Source organism: Macrobrachium nipponense, chromosome 35 (assembly GCF_015104395.2).
Source record: "Macrobrachium nipponense isolate FS-2020 chromosome 35, ASM1510439v2, whole genome shotgun sequence".
NCBI lineage: Eukaryota > Metazoa > Arthropoda > Malacostraca > Decapoda > Palaemonidae > Macrobrachium > Macrobrachium nipponense.
Genome location: NC_061096.1, coordinates 52,100,000 through 52,118,016, shown reverse-complemented (window position 1 = coordinate 52,118,016; position 18,017 = coordinate 52,100,000). Strand labels below are relative to the sequence as shown.

The 18,017-nt window shown below is 39.2% G+C and overlaps 1 protein-coding gene across 1 annotated transcript in view; it reads right to left on the bottom strand.

The window, feature by feature from the left end:
- Positions 1–1,704: 1,704 nt before the first annotated feature.
- LOC135208764 (protein FAM91A1-like) overlaps positions 1,705–18,017 on the bottom strand; it is a gene marked incomplete at its 5' end in the record, with an annotated part of 50,419 nt that continues 34,106 nt past the window's right edge. The window contains 4 exon segments of the mRNA XM_064241274.1: positions 1,705–4,971; positions 5,551–5,620; positions 6,393–6,539; positions 8,455–8,815. Of these exon segments, the coding sequence (XP_064097344.1) occupies positions 4,846–4,971; positions 5,551–5,620; positions 6,393–6,539; positions 8,455–8,815 (704 nt within the window).

The window sequence follows — 18,017 nt, the reverse complement described above, 5'->3', positions numbered from 1 at the left end:
GAAATACAGTTTATGTAAACTTTTTACACATTGTAAAATATAGCCTCATAATATGTACATTCTCCAAAGGAAGATGTTCTTGCAATGGAGGGAAGTAATATTGCATTATTATTGACTAAAAAATTTCCTTCTATCTACAATGATGGTTAATGATTATTTGTAAATGTCCATCTGATCAAAAGTATTTTAGTTGGTATGCTGGAACCATACTGACATGTTGAGACCTTCAAGCTTTTCATACTGTTCATCATGCCAAATCATATGTAGTATAATTGCTTTGTACAAAATATGAGTTGATCTGTCATCTCCCAAGGTTATAAGGGACAGCTTTTTTTATCAAGTTTTTTTTTTCTGTCAAGTTTAACACATCTTGTTTAGTTCAATATCAAGAAATTCTATTCCTTTATAATAGTATTGGTTTTAAGTCAATGTAATAACTTTTTCCATCTAATAATGGTAAAAACAATTGCTTTTGTTTTATCCAAAGATAATTATAGTATAATGGGCATGTCATAGGTTTGAGCCAATGCAAGGTGCATTTACAAAAGCTGGAAAGCTAGTTGAGTGATGTGAGTTTAGCAGACCTAAACATTCTAGGAAATCAGTGTCCTTAGAAAAATTATGTAAATGATTACCTGTGCTTTAAACATCTGTCCACAAAAGATAACTATCTGCTAGAGGCATGCATTTGTCTGTTTAAACTCACTGGCAGAGAAATGTACAGCTGCTTAATGTCAGTTGTAAACTGAATGACATTTGCTTTATAAAAGTTAACCTGCAATACAGCAAAATGCTACGATACAAACAGTTTTGTTTGATATTAGATGTAAAAAACCACTATATATGGGAAATTATATGTCTACAGAATGCTGAAAGAGGTATAAATGTGCCAGCATTTATATGCACAGGAATAAAAATTTCCCCAATTTAGATTTTTTTTAACTTGCTGCAATTATATTTCAAAGCTTACGCATGCTATCTATAAACTTTATATTTTGGAAGTTACTGTTTTCTATTTATTTTGTTGTACAATATACACTGTTTGATAATAACATTTCTTATTTCCGAACATACAGGCAGTCCCCGGCTTACAACGGGTTCGGCTTACGACGTTCCGAGGTTACAACGCTTTTCAATTATATTTATCAGAAATTATTTCTAGGTTTACGACACATTCCAGGGTTACGACACTTACAACGCTGATCTGGCAGAAAAAATGTGACTCCAAATATGCAAAATAATCAATATTTTAATGTTTTTTTGATGAAAAATGCAATAAGAATATAGTTTACATAGTTTTCAATGCACCCAAAGCATTAAAAGTAAAGTTTTCTTAGGATTTTTGATGAAGTTCCGGCTTACGACAATTTTCAGCTTACAACGTGTCTCAAGAACAGAACCCCCGTTATAACCCGGGGACTGCCTGTATGTGTGTGTGTGTGTGTGTGTGTGTGTGTGTGTGTGTGTGTGTGTGTGTATATATATATATATATATATTCTATATATAGATATATATATATATATATAGATATATATATATATATATATAATATATAGATATATATATATAGATATATATATATATAGATATATATATATATATATATATATATATATATATATCTATATATATATATATATATATATATATATATATATATATATATATATATATATATATATATATAATATATATAATTTGTATATAAGTAATTAAAAAATCACCTACCTACCAAACCTGCTACCCAATAATTTACATCTTTATCAGCCTATGAAAGCTAAAAATGTTATCTCAGTGGTTGGCTTAAACTATTTGTTGATAATAGTATACTAGAGATTCAGTTTTGCTAAGAATGTAAACGCTTGGCTATTAATAACTGAACTGGTTGAATGAACTGCAACCACAGCATATGGAATGTTTTGATAATCTAAAGGAAAAGTTTCCACAACACAAAATATTGAGAAACATACACTAATATGTTGACCAATATTAGTATTCATTATTAAATTATTTTTGTTTATGTGATTTGCAACACTACAATGGACAGGGACTGAAAATATTTTACCTTTGAATAAGACACAAAAGAATATTGTTAAGTAAATGGCATGGTCTTTTAAACCTGTCTGATTAACAAATGAGAAACACATATGATATGAATGACTGTTGAAAAACTGAACTCATAAGGACTTCACTAAAGCTACAACTTTCGCAATAAATCTGAATTATTCCAAATTGCGGTCTTACTAAATACAGAGCAACTTGCGTAACTAAAGGCTTTATGAGAACAATCTTAGTTCAACCACTTCCTCTATTTCCTATTATCAATATATGCATGGGTAAGAAGATATAATTACAAGCACTATGAGAAAGAACAGGTATTACAATTCAAATCCTAAAACTTCTTGGCCTAGAGTAAATCACACTTATTAATGAAAACCCTCATGAAAAACATACAATGATAATTTTGATCGCTTTCCTTGTTACCCATGAGCAACAAAAATAAACTCCTTTACATTAAAGGATTTTTTTATGACCCTCAGTATTTGAAAGGAGCTCATCAGTTAAAACCACTGCTTGGAAGAATTTGCCTCTAAGTTCTAACATTTTTCTAAAGTAAAAATAATTATGCTGAGAACTACAGTACCTGCAACAGCAATTTACACCAGTCATGACACAGCTACCTTCCGAGTTGCTGGTGATTATTCATTATATTACAGAATTGTAATTCTTCCATTCAACAATGTAACACAATGCTAAAAAAATTCACAATGCAATGTTGAAGCCAAAACAGTATTCAGAGTTTGATGGTCTGAAATACTACATACTAAATAGATATGATTCTAATGCTTTTAATGAAGCTCCAGACATATGATGTAAATCTAATAACAAACCAGTATGATTTGTAGTAAGATTCTGTACTGCATTTATCACCAACTAGCATGATATAAGCTTCAATTTAAGCACCCACCTTCCAGCACAGTAAAAATAAAAAATAGGTAGTCCTTCGCAAATATCAAACTTTTGCAAAAACTGATCATCACAATTTGTAAATACTGTTTGATCATCCACAGTGACCATAAAATTGAAACAGAATCATTTTCATGTAAAAAACATCACCAGTTTAAGCATTAATTAGTATATCAAAAATAGCACCTCACTAATGAACCAAACTTTTTTGCTTATTATTACTGTGAGGTTAATGTGCAAGTGGATCTTTTGAAATAAAGACAAGTAAATGATAAAAAAAAAAATATTGAGATAGTCTTTAGGAACCCAACACTTTGAATTTTAATAAATATGCACCATAAATCATATTTCAAACCCGACTCCTTAAGAAAAAATATAATCAAATTCACACCCACCTATAATTCAGTAAAGAATTTATGCTAAAAGAATTCACAGAATTATTTACAATAAAATTTCTTTAAAGAACTGTATTTAATTATGATGCAATGTCAACAGCAGAAACATTTGAAAATTTTACAAGTAAATATCTTTATATTGTACTGTATCTAAAATTTAAAAATATAGTTTTATTGACATGAAGAGGATAAATGGCTACACAGTTTTCAAGAAAACATTGATATGTGCAGTGCTGACCAAGCCATAAACCACATATCCTTATTCTCATCAACTGAAAATCTTTCAGATAGGCATGTCAATTTTTAACAGTAATAATTCTTTCATGAAATGCATTCCTTACAATGATCCCACACTTGTAGTCAGTCTTCAAGCTGTATGGATGTTGCAGTCTCTCTCATCATTGTGCATGCATGGGTGGGTCCTCAGGTCCCTAACACAGCCAGAATTCATACACCAGTGAGAAAAGCTTGTTTGTGAGACAGGAAGTTGGATTACCTTGGATTATAATTAATAATGAGTTTGTATGAGAAAATTAATTATGTTTAAAAAAAATGAATTCTTATTTCATCACAATTATTAATTATAATCAGTCTGCATCCCAATTCAAGTTGGAAATATGAAGCTGCACATAAAAACCCAGACTTGCTGACTTGGGCCACAGGGATCCACTTAAAAGCAACTGGGAACTGATCTAAGCACCAACATCTATATCTTCCAAGTTGTACTTGATACAGAAACCCTGACATGCAAAAGCAACTCTTAAGTCATTAGCAATTGAAATCATCTGCGATACAAAGTCCCCTTTCTACTTCACATCTTACAGGGAATGCTGTGGGTAGAAAAATTTGTATATGTCAATCACTTCAATCATAGCAGGGAACAATACAAATCTATTAAGAGAAACACATGGGCAATGCCCCTGGAGTGTCTTTGTTGATGAGAATATCATAATGTATGTAAATAGAAAGAATATAGAACATTAAAAACTTTTATGGCAGAACTGGTATAAAAACAAACCAAGCTGTTAGGGACCAGAGGATCCACCTGCAAATGTGCAATGATGACTGCATTCTTTATTTTAAAAGGATTGTAGCATCCAGGTAATCTGAAGATATAAATGTGGTCAAATTATAAGTAACTGGTTTGTTGTGAAACTATTATCTTTTTAATCAATTAGCACTGACCATATTATAAGTGGAACCAACATCTTGACCCAGAATGTTCAATTCCAGTAAATTGCCAGTTCCTAAATACTTTCACCCTGGAATGTAAACTAAATAAAAAATAATATCTCTTTGGACATCCTTGAAACTCTTAAATAAATGAATATTTGTTTGGAAATACTAACTACACAGCCTATCTTATATGGAATATAACCTTAACAATACAATAAAGATAAATCAAATATTGTTTCTTGCATATATACATATCAGCAGAGCTATACATCTCCCCCTTTAAACTTACTATTTTACAAAATATTATCAGGTACCTTCCCATGGAGCCAAATTTCCTGCTGAAAATAGGAGTGGTACAGTAGGCAATGGCAGACTTGATGCTCCTTCGCGACAACTACCTCTCTGTTGAACTTCTGGACAGATACCTTGAGCCTGAAAATAAACATTCATATGCTTACGTGGCCTGCCAAACCCACCTAGGAGAGAAACCAATTTTGAAAATCGACAATGGATAAAAGGGAGAATGATGTTATGATGAAATTTTTTTCCGACGTGCCCCAAAGAAAAGGGATTTTCAAGAAGCGACACGGACTGAGCCCAGAAAAACATACTTTCATAATTTTTAAATGTAGTAATTATTGGAATCCCTGTCCCACTTGTTTACAGGTCAATGTAAAGGTTTGCATTTTATCCCTGGCATATATGTCAACCCTTAGTTTTGGGAAGATTTTTTGAGGTTTGCAAAGTCGACCTGCAGTCTGTAGCTTACAGTATCTATTCCATACAGTAATTAACAATTATCAAACGTATCAACACAAAATTATCAAACATGTCAACATCAAAGTAAGAGTGTAAACAATTATCAATACTATTACAATGATGTCAATATATCAAAGTAAGCCTTTACATACACCAAAACGCAAGTCCTATTCTATTTCATGTCAAATTACTGCCATGATGAGGATGAGGTCTAGACTAACATACTAGACTGCCAAATTAAATTCTACTTACCTTATTTGCACTGATGAATTCTCGCAACTTCTGGATGAGAATCTGGTTGGACTCGTTGAATTTTTGGACACTGTAATCAAAGGATAAAAATATGGAATCATTGTTGATCCAGCTATTATAAAATATGATTTCATTGGTACTAGCACTTACAACAATAAATCTCTACTTCACTGTTAAAGAAGGGTATAAAAGTCACAAATTTTTGTTACTTAATGCATGAGAATTATTCTTATAAAATAGTTTAACTGACAACTGAATCACATTTTTAGCCTAATGCTGGTCCAAAGATTGGTTTTCAATGGAAAGGAGAAAACTGTAAAGGCAAAACTAGTGTCATAAAGAGGTATGAGGAGACCAAAAGAAATGGCTGAAAAATAATAAAGCTGGGACGAAGAGAGTTATAAAAATAGGGATTATTATCCTGTGATTTGGTTGTTAAGTAAAGTTTCCTACCATGTTCTGTTTCAGGTCAAAGACCATTGGAGAAACTGTTAGACTACATTCTCTGGAGCAAATGGGGTTGTCAATTCTAATATATATAACAAACTTATTGATTTAATAAATATCCCAGAATTACTGTCACACTAAATCTTAAAGAGTCTCCAGCTTTATTCTATCAATCTATGGATACAAAAAGGAGATACATTCCTTTCAAGAAGTTTATTTTGGGTATAACCATAATAAATTTGACAAACATATTCACAACAACAAGCATTTTCTGATATCTATCATGCCTCTACAAACACTTCTATAATTTAAAATTATAGTGCTAAAATATCCAGTAATCCAAAGATAATCCAAAGAGAGTGTAAAATTAACAAGTAAATAATACAAAGCCTTACCTATCAGGACTAAACAGTTTATGCGAGATGATCTTATGAGATACCTCTTCATTAAGAGAAGCATCAAACAGCGGCAAGCCAAAATGGCATTCCAGCAAGTGCCACTGTTCTACAAGAGGGGCCCCAAATTGCAATGTCATATTGTCTCTGCACAGAGGAAAAAAATAATTGCATACTTTAAAAGAATCTTTACAACTGGTGTAAAACAGAATGGATATGATATGTTTTTCCTTAATGTACTTTTTGTTTCATAGAAACCTTTTACAGTAAAAGCATCATACACTTTGTTCTTATATTTGAGTTGAAGAATAAAAAAAAAAAATATATATGGTCAATAGTTTACAGCAGAATATAAAACAGCTGGGGATCAAGAGGATTCTGAGAAGAATCCTATGCAATGCCTCCAGTGTGCCAGGTATTGGACAGTTTAGGCAGTGCTTACTGACCATTCTGAAGCATAAGTCAGCTTTATCATTGAATAAAAAGCAAAGAAATAAAAGGTAAAACCAGTTCTAATGATACACCCTTATATCAACAATACAAAATGACAATGAGTGAATATAAACACAATCAGGAATATAGATTCAAAAGGTTTTCAGCTAGAGCAGAAACAAGGAAGTGGATATTCATCAGGGGAATCTCATCTACCAATAACCTCATTAATCATAAATAGCCTTTAACCTTTCAGAATGTACCCAGGTATACAAAGAAGAGCATTTCAATTAATCCTTATGTGCATACCCAGACAACTCTATGATCCATGAAGTGATGCAATTCATGTTTTGTGTGCTTGCATTAAAAATGGATTAATGCCATTCTCTCCAGGACTACTATTGCATTTCTACCAGTGTTTCATTATATTCTACCAACTGACTTCCATATTAAGTGCATTTTCATATTATATTCATTTTCTTTGTTTCAATCTTATTAGTTTATAGTTTATACAGTATTGTTTGCTCAAGTGAGACTTACTACTTCATGTTTCCCCTGTTGCAGTAACTTTACCTTTTGTTCTCTCTGTTCTGTCTCGCTTTACATATATATCCATTCATCCTAGGACATATTCCTGTTGTTAAAATACCAATCTAGTTCAATGTATGAACCAAACAAGATTCTTCTCTATGGGATCTTACCATGAAAATATTAGGGAAGTTACATGCTCTCTTTACCCAGATTCCTCACAAATAGAACTAAGGTAGTATTGGTCTATCCCATATGCCTGAGTTTGTGGGAAAACCAAGAAAACTTCCCCTTAATGTCAACCTGCATTATTCCTTGTTATTCTAGCCTTGCCATTCCAGCCCAGAAACAAGGAGGCCTGCAAGAGCCATCAGGGCTTATCTTCGAATGACTACAGATTTTCAAAAAGGGTGGATAGATGGATTATGAAATTTAGGGAGGGGAGGGACCACTAGTATGTGTTAGAATTAAATGTCTAAAAACACTTTCTCTTCCTTTTTATATGCCAAGTCATCTTGACTTCCAAGCCTATATCCTCTAGCTTAAGTATGTATTAGGGATCAGGAAAGTATGGCTGTATATACATATACGTACATCTCTGGCCTTTAAAAATAAATCTGGATATTTATAAAACCTATCACTTTATGAGGCAATCAGACTTCCTCCTGATACTACACAACTTGCAAAATGGTCAGAAAACACTTGGAATTACCATTTTCTGCCAAAGAAATACTTTGGAGCCCAGATGTGCAGGTGAGCTGGATTTTTCCTTTTTTGAGCATTTCAGAAAATGTGAACCATATGACATCAGTCATAAAGAGATGGGATTATCAAAAAATTTCAAATTTTGTTCTGAGAATTTGATATAAAGTTTTGATATAAAGATCTAAGGATTTGTCTAAGACTGGAATTTGAGTACAGAGTAAACAAGTAAGCAAGAATGGAGAGCACAATAAAATCTAACCAAATAAAGTGCTCACTTTACATGGTTAGATGTTTATCTGCAATGTTATAAAGAAACCAATTAAATGCTACACTTCAACAATAAATGCAGCAACAATTGCAAGATATAAAAAAATATTAAAATCTGAAATAAACCCACCTTTGAGAAGGCTGTCCCTCTGATTTCTCTAACACAATACTAGAGACATCATCAAAGCTCACTACTTGTGGGATGGAAGATGAATCACCAGAAGCTTCGTCAACAGCAAGTTTTTCAGTTCCTGTTTCATTTCCTGATGAACTATCAAATGTGCCTGGATTATCATCAGAAACTTCTGGAACATACGATTTGCTTGAGGATGTGGCTCCTTGAGGCATTCCAGTGGTGATTTCACTTGTGCTGAAGCTAGACACTCCAGGTGTATCAGCTCCAGGGAAAGCAACAAGTTTAATGAAGCCAAATGTATGCTGAAGATCAAGATGTTGAGAAAGAACTTGGACTGCTGGATGGTTTGTTTTTTCTGTGGAAGAATATGAGAATAAAAAAAAAGAAGAATATGCACTCCCATTTGGGGCAATGTAATACAATCTCTAAAAAGTTAATTTATCTGTTTGTCAACAAGGATAACCAAACTACCAATATCATTAATGATATTCAAAAAGATAAAACATTTGCTTCACCAAATGAAACTACAGGCGGTCCCCGGGTTACGACGGTTCCGGCTTACGACGTTCCGAGGTTACGACGCTTTTTCTTAAATATTCAATGGAAAATCCGTCCTGGGTTACGACGCTTGTTCCGAGGTTACGACGCTGACGCTTCCGACGCTCCGAGTTAACGACGCTTTTAAAAAACGCATGCTATGATAAAAATCCTTTATAGTTTAGCACAGTATATAATAAAAATATGTTTTTGGTTACATTACAACAAAAATTTTGAGGTTATGATGATTTTTGACACTTTTTTTTTTTGTATTTTTTGAATTTTTTTAGTGACGCCGCATATGCGGAACTAGTTTGCGGGCAAATGAATACACTAGCTTGGGATGCGCAGTTTAAAAGTCCAAAAGCGCAAATAATGAAAAATCATTGCTTGTTTCCAGTACATAATTAAAAAAATGATATTGTTATGATACAATAAAGTTTCATACATACTTACCTGGCAGATATATACAATTAAAGGCCCACCCAGCCTCCCCGCAGGAGACAGGTGGAAGAGAGAAAATATGATAGAAAACGGGGATGGTTCCTAGTCCTGCCGCCCAGGGCAGGCCGGTAGATCACCTGACCTACCTGTAGCGAGTGGCGCGAAATTTGAATTTCTGTCGGGGACGACGGAGTCTTAGCTATGTATATATCTGCCAGGTAAGTATGTATGAAACTTTATTGTATCATAACAATATCATTTTCATACAATCAACTTACCTGTCAGATATATACATAGCTGATTGGCAACCTTCGGTGGAGGGTAAGAGACAGCTACTATATGGAATAGACAGGTAAACAACATATGTTGTAGGTATAAATAAAACCTTGGTTCCTACCTGATAGGTGGTAGACTTCGTGGGTGTTTGCCCAGTAGTCTGCATCACCTCAAGAAACTTTAGCGAGATATATGATCTATGGCCAAGAGTTCTTGTGGGTCTGCCGATGGGGTCTTATCCGCTTACTCGGCAGAGCCTAAAAGGACTTTGTCAATGGGTGCTGATCCACTTATATGACAATACACCTTATGAAGGAGCACACAACCAATCCCGACCACCTGATCCTAACCATATGTTAGAACTAAGGATTGTTCAGAGTTATCCCCGAACTCGTCACAACAACCGTAACTCAAAACCACTACGCACACATACATAATTTCAAAAAAAAAATTATACTCATCTAATTAGATATGACAAGATTCTCTTACTGAACAACATAGACGGCCGCCCGTGCTAAACCAAGTCCTCCATTGTTCGAAGAGACTCCAGACCATATCCAAAAGAAGAAAAGTATATACATTAAGGATTCGGTGTCGGCTCCGTACCCAGAATCGTATCCGCCGATACGAAAGGACCTAGAGAAAAACACTTCTCATATGTCACACGAACGTCTTTCAAGTAATGAGATGCAAATACTGAGTTGCATCTCCAAAATGTCGTATCTATGATGTTTTTAAGCGACATATTCTTATGAAACGAGAGAGACGTCGCTACAGCTCTCACTTCATGAGCTTTAACTCTCAACAGTTGTAACTGTTCGTCAGGACAGACCTTATGAGAGTCTGTAATGACGTTTCTCACAAAGAATGCCAGCGCATTCTTGGACATCAGTCTTGTGGGGTCTTTTACCGCGCACCAAAGACCTTGTCTAGAGCCTCCCATCTGATGCTTTCTCTGAAGGTAGAACTTCAGAGCTCTTACAGGGCATAGAGACCTCTCTGCTTCTCTGCCTACGAGACTCGATATGCCTTTGACTTCGAATGACTTAGGCCAGGGATTCGTGGGATTCTCGTTTTTAGCTAAAAAACAGGGTCTTAAACGAGCAAATAGCTGAGTCTCCCTTGAATCCTACTTTATCCTGCAGAGCATGTAATTCACTTCATAATTTCTCTTTGCCGTAGCTAAAGATAATAGGAATAGGCATTTCTGGTGATGTCTCTAAACGATGCCAGATGAGGAGGTTCGAATCTTTCAGATGAAAGGAAACTTGAGGACTACGTCTAGGTTCCAGTTCGGAGGTACCGGTTCCTTCGACTTTGAAGTCTCAAATGACCTTATGAGATCGTGGAGATCTTTATTATCTGCCAGATCTAATCCTCTATTCCTGAAGACAGCAGAGAGCATACTTCTGTATCCCTTTATTGTGGATACAGCTAGATGAGATTTTTCTCTCAGGAATAGCAGGAAATCAGCAATTTCCGCTATAGAGGTAGTGGAGGAGGACAACTTCTTGGATCTACACCACCTTCTAAAAACCTCCCACTTCGATTGGTATACTTTCGTAGTGGAGGTTCTGCGTGCTCTCGCGATCGCGCTTGCCACTTCGCGAGAAAAGCCTCTCGCTCTGACAAGTCTTTCGATAGTCGAAAGGCAGTCAGAGCGAGAGCGGGGAGGTTTTGATGGATTACCTCTTGAAGTGTGGTTGTCTGAGAAGATCCGTCCTTCTTGGTCGGGATCTTGGAAAGTCTACGATCCACTCTACCACCTCCGTGAACCAATCTTGGGTCGGCCAAAAGGGGGCTATTAACGTCATCCTCGTCTCCTTTGACGCCACAAACTTTTTCATTACTAATCCCAGGATTTTGAATGGGGGAAAAGCATATACGTCTACTCGAGACCATTTAGCAGGAAGGCGTCTACCATAAGTGCTCTTGGATCTTCCACGACCGATCAAAAGACTGGCAGCCTTTGGAATGACTGTGTCGAAGAGATCCACATGAGGTGTCCCCCACAGCGACCAGAGATCTAGACACAACTTCCTCGTGTAGGGTCCACTCTGTATGAAGGACCTGGTTCCTCCTGCTGAGTCTGTCCGCCCTCACATTCTTTACTCCCTGTACGAACCTTGTCAGAAGGGAGATGTTCCTGTGAGACGTCCAAAGCAATAGGTCTCTCGTCAGTTCGTAAAGGAACGAGGAGTGAGTCCCATCCCTGTTTTCGAATGTAGGCAAGTGCGGTGGTGTTGTCCACGTTTACTTGCACTACTTTGTTTGACACCAGAGGTTCTAGACTCTTCAAAGCCAGATGCACGGCGAAGAGCTCTTTGCAGTTTATGTGCCAAGTCACCTGTGCTGGTTCCCAGGTGCCTGACACCTCTTCTGAGCCTAATGTCGCTCCCCAAACCTTTCTCCGACGCGTCGGAGTTACAACACTAGGTCTGGGTTCTGTGTTTTTAGAGAGATCCCTTTGTTCTCTTCCAGAGGGGGCAACCACCATTCCAGGTGCGATTTTATCTCCACTGGAATGGGAAATACGTCCGAAAGTTGTCCGGTTTTCCAGCTCCAAGACTTCTTGAGGAAGAATTGAAGCGGACGTAAATGCAGTCTTCCTAGTGGGAAGAACTGTTCGAAGCGAGGAAAGGGTCCCTAGAAGGCTCAACCATTCCCTCGCCGACGTATGTTCCTTCCCTAAGAAGAGAGAGACTATCCGCAAACCTTTTGCGATTCTCTCTTGCGAAGGAAATACTCGAAAACCCCGAGAATCCATCCGAATCCCCAGATAGACTAGGTCCTGTCTGGGGGTGGTCAGCTGAGACTTCTCGAGGTTCACGAGCAATCCCAAACGCTTTGATCAAATCTAGAGTTAACTTTAGGTCCTCCAAGCACTGTCTCTCTGATCTGGCCCTGATGAGCCAGTCGTCCAGATACAGAGAGATATTTACTCCTTTGAGGTGAAGAAACCTCGCCACATTCTTCATCAGGCTTGTGAAGACCTGAGGAGCTGTGGACAGGCCGAAACACAAGGCTCTGAACTGAAAGTTCCTTCCCCCAGCACCCGTCATGAAACGGAGGTACTTCTTCGATGAAGGGTGGATCGGGACGTGAAAGTAGGCGTCCTGGAGATCTAGAGACACCATCCAATCTCCTTGTCGTAATGACGCTAGGACTGAAGCAGAAGTCTCCATGGAGAACTTCTCCTTCTGAACAAATTTGTTCAGAGAGCTGACGTCCAGTACTGGTCTCCAGCCTCCCGAGGCTTTCGCAACCAGAAAAAGGCGATTGTAAAACCCCGGGGAGTTTTGATCCAGTACTAGTTCTATCGCTCTCTTGTCCACATTTGTTCCACCATCGATCGAAGAGTATCCCTCAGCACAGGATCCTTGTACTTGGCTGATAGTTCCCTTGGTATTGACGTTAGGGGAGGAGTGTTCAGGAAAGGGATACGATATCCCTTCCTTATGATAGCCAATGAAGACGCGTCTGCGTTTATCAGTGTCCAGGCCTCCACAAATCCCAGGAGCCTGGCACCTACTGGTGCTTGGAGGAGAGAAGCTTTCATTTTCCCTTTTTTAAAGGGACGAAAGGCAGACCTACCTCTCTTCTCCGGAGCCTTCCTTCTTGCGGGAGGTCTGGAGGTCGGACCACCTCGAAAGGGCTGAACTGATGTACTAGGTCCTTTCTTGTCAGATGCAGAAGCAGGCTTCTTCTTCTTGCTGACTGCGTCAGAAGATCCTGAGTCGCCTTCTCAGTTAAAGAATGAGCAATGTCCTTCACTAACTGAGAAGGGAACAAAAAATCAGACAAAGGCGAATACAGTAGCGCTGCCCTCTGAGCGTGTGAGACTGCCTTGGTTAAGAAGGCCCCATATACAGTCCTCTTCTTTAGAAGACCTGCTCCAAACAATGAGGAGATTTCAAAAGAGCCATCCTGTACCGCTTTGTCTATACAAGACAATATGCATAACAGGGCTTCAGGTTCGATTCCTTCCGAATCATGGGCTTTCTTGGACATCACCCCAAGGGACCAATCTAAGAAGTTGAAAACTTCCAATACATGAAAGAGTCCCTTGAGGAGATGGTCCAGTTCAGAAATTCCCCACGTAATTCGTGCCGAATTGAGACCTTGTCGACGTGAAGCGTCAACTAAGGTCGAAAAGTCTGCTTCCGACGTAGACGGGAGAGCAATACCCATATTCTCTCCCGTCTGATACCAAATGCCTCTTTTACCAGCTAATCTCGCTGGAGGCATGCAGAAGACTGTTCTCACTAAGTCTTTCTTAGACTTCATCCATGAGTCTAAGGATTGTAAGGCCCCTCTTCATAGAAATGGTGGGCTTCATTTTGAGAAAAAGACGAAGCGCTTCTTCGTCTTAGCACTCGAAAAGAGAGAGCGCGGAGAAGGAGGAGCGGCAGGAGTCAACTCGTCTCCATACTCCTCAAGAAGCAAGGCAGTCAAAACCTTATAGTTCGACAGTCCTTCTCTTCCCTGAAATTCATCATCCGAGTTTTCTTCCAACTCGGGATCTAAATGAGTCTCCGCTCCCCTTTCCGTACGTTCCTCTTCTGGAGGAGACAAACTCCTAATAGGAGAGGGGCTAAGGGAATGATAATCTTTCCTCTTTCCCGCTTTAATAGCCTTGGAAGGCGCCACAAGCTCAGGCTTCTCTTGATAATTAGAAGACGCTTCCCGCTTGGATGACGCTTCCCGTTCGCCAAGCGTCCTGGCTGACGTCTCTCGCTTACTTGGCTGACGTCTTGATGACGCCTCGCGCCTGGAAGACGCTCCGCTCTCCAAAGGCGTCCTACTTGGCGTCAAAATATTGGTCGGAGCGTCACGTCTACCAACCGTTTTCAATGACGCTTCATGTCTAAAAGACGTCTTACGTCTCTCTGGCGTTACGAAACTTTCGTAAGCAACCGTTCTCGCTCTCGAACCCGAAGCTTCTGTAAGATGTTTAGAAGCTTCACGTCTGCATGACGCTTCTCGTTTAGCAGGGGAGAGAGGACGAGACTTCTTGATTGGAAGCGCCACGTCCTTCCTACGAGGTGCTAAAACTCCCACTAGAGAGGACAGTTGCTCTTGAACTGCCATAATTATTCTCCTTGACGCTTCTCCCACGTCCACTGCATGACGCCTTTCGTCATCACTCGGGGGAGAAGTAGGAAAGGGTACTTCTGCGTACTCGTCAGGTGACGCTGACGCCACCTTCGCCTTCTTAATAGAAGAGGGAGCGTCATCTGAGAAACGCTCTGGGCTCGAATCTATTTCGGGTTCTTTCATATGACGCTTCAGAGGTCTCGACAAGTTCGACTCCTTTCCACCCTCGTTTAGGTGAGGGAGAGGAGAGGACGAGAAACACTCACGAAGGACGCTTTTCTCCTATAGCGCCCTGAGCAGCCTGCCACGAAGCAGAGCTAGCTGAAGGGACGTCTGACCGTTGGGGATTCCCCACGACCTCCACTTAAGGCTTTCGACTTTCCTTCTCCTTCTGGGCAATGGGAGCTTGGAAGAGGTCTAGGCCTGGGAGGCGTCGCAGGGACGATCAAACGCCCCCTCCACAACACTGGGAGAACTCACTTGTTCACTGTAATGCTCACTTTCACTAGCCTTACCTTGCAAGTCCGCCATCTTGGACTTCATGTCTCTAATCGTAGCTTTCAGATTGGCGATTTCCGAGGCCGATTCCGAAAGTACACTTTGAGAATGAGATACATAGGGAGAATCTAAATCAGTAGGATTAGAATTATCAGTAAAAGGCTCAATAGGCCTTGAACTCACACCTTTCAGACGTCTAACCCTATCCCTCTCTAACTTCTTCAAATAAGAAGTCAAAGTCTTCCACTCTTCTGCATTTAATCCCTCGCACATTGCCTTACAAGTACTTAGTTAGCAGAACACTGAAACCCCCTACATTTACGGCATACAGTGTGAGGATCAACCGAAGCTTTCGGTATCCTCACCCTGCAGCCTACATTCACACACATTCTCACACTCACATTTGAATCAGACATACTGAGAAAAATCCAAAAAAGCAATTCCAAAAACAGTCCACAGTAGCGAATGCCAAAACACGATCCAGATACGTCACCAAAAAGCCGAGAAACGATGATCAAAGGATGAAATATGAATCTAAGTCAGGAGGTAATAGCAACAATGTTGATACCACCGGCGACAGAGAAAATATGATAGAAAACGGGGATGGTTCCTAGTCCTGCCGCCCAGGGCAGGCCGGTAGATCACCTGACCTACCTTGTAGCGAGTGGCGCGAAATTTGAATTTATTCTGTCGGGGACCGACGGAGGTCTTAGGCTATGTATCATAGTCTGACAGGTAAGTTGATTGTATGAAAAACTAAGTTTCTGGTTAGATTACAACACAAATTCCAAGGTTACGACGTTTTGTTATGCTTTTTAACGATACCTCATATGCAGAACTAGTTTTTGAGCGGAGGTGCATAAATTAATTAACGCTATTAAACTGTATGGTAAATTGACCGAACAACGACCTCGGACGGTCGAGGACGCTAAGCGTAACAATACGAAAGGACGCCACTTCAATCGCGTGTCTGCCTGAAGTTCAGTCGGTTGTGTGCTAAGACGTTGCTGAAATTCCTTGCCATTTTCGCAAAGAATTTACAATGGCTCCTAAACGCCAAAGTACTTCCTCCGATGATAGTTCATCCAAGAAGAGGAAGGTCATCACGATGGAGGTCAAATATGACGTGGTGAAGCGTTCGGAGAAGGGAGAAACTAACACCGAAATAGGCCGTTCTTTAGGCTTGAGCAGGACCACGGTGGTAACCATTGTGAAGGACAAGGAACGTATTCTGAAGCATGTTAAGGATGCTGCACCGATGAAGTCAAACGGTGATAAACGAGAAGCAACGTAGCCAGAGCATTGTTGAAATGGAGAAATTGCTCATGATCTGGCTGGAGGACCAGAACCAGCGACGTGTTCCGGTGAGCTTAAGTGTGATCCAGGAGAAGGCTAGAGCGCTGCATGAGGCAGTAGTGAAAAAGTTTGGCGAAGGCAGTGCTGGTGGTGAATTTTCCGCGAGTAGAGGTTGGTTTAACCGTTTTAAGGCTCGTGCAAATTTGCATAATGTGAAGCTGCAAGGTGAAGCTGCTAGGTGCTGATAGCGAAGCAAGCCAGAAAAGTTTTGCCAGGTGGTTTGGCTGAGATAATTAAGGATGGTGGTTACACGGCTGACCAAGTCTTTAATGTGGATGAGACTGGATTATTTGGAAAAGAATGCCAAATCGAACGTACCTTTCCAAGGAGAAGTCAGCACCTGGCCATAAAGCTGGAAAGGAGCGACTGACTTTGCTGTTTGGGTCCAATGCAAGTGGCGATTTGAAACTGAAGCCCTTGCTGGTGTATTTGGCCGAGAATCCCAGGGCATTCAAGGGCATTTTCAAGAGTCAACTCCCTGTGATTTGGAAATCAAACAAGAAGGCTTGGGTTACCTTGATGGTCTTCGAAGATTGGTTCAATGACCATTTCGTGCCAGCAGTGGAGCGGTATTTGACTTCGAAGGGTCTGCCTTTTAAGGCCCTCTTAGTCCTGGACAATGCCCCTGGTCACCCTTCAAATTTGAGCGACATGCACCCTAATGTGAAGGTGGTGTACCTCCCACCCAATACCACATCGCTGATACAGCCAATGGACCAGGGAGTAATAGCTAATTTCAAGGCTTACTACCTTAGAAGGACCATACGTTTTGCTTTGAGGGCCATAGAAGCTAACAAGGAGTTGACACTGAAGCAATTCCAGGGTTACTACATAACATAAAGGTAAGGAATTATACATAGTAGTAAACATACATTAAGTAAGTTTTATACGTACTAAAAAAAAGTGACCAAGATCTCTCACATGGGATAAGTGATCAAGGTCCCTCATGGAATTACATACTACTGTACACTCCCTGCTTAACAGGGGGTGTAGACCAATCATTTACAACATGCATACGTACCAGTTGATATTAAACCACTGTATGGTGCATATTACTGTATGTAACTTACTATGCATAGAGTACTTACTGACAAAATTATTTTTTGTACATTCCAGAACCCCCTGAATGATGTAGGCTATGGGGCCACATAAGACTTTGTGCATCCAGGGTTACATAGCACGACAACTTTAAACTAAAGGTAAGGAATTAATTAACATACATTAACTAAGTTTTATACATGTTATATATGTGATATTAAACCACTGTATGGTGCATATTACTGTATGTAACTTACTATGCATCGCGTACTTACTGACATACTAAGATTATTTTTTGTTGGTTACATTCC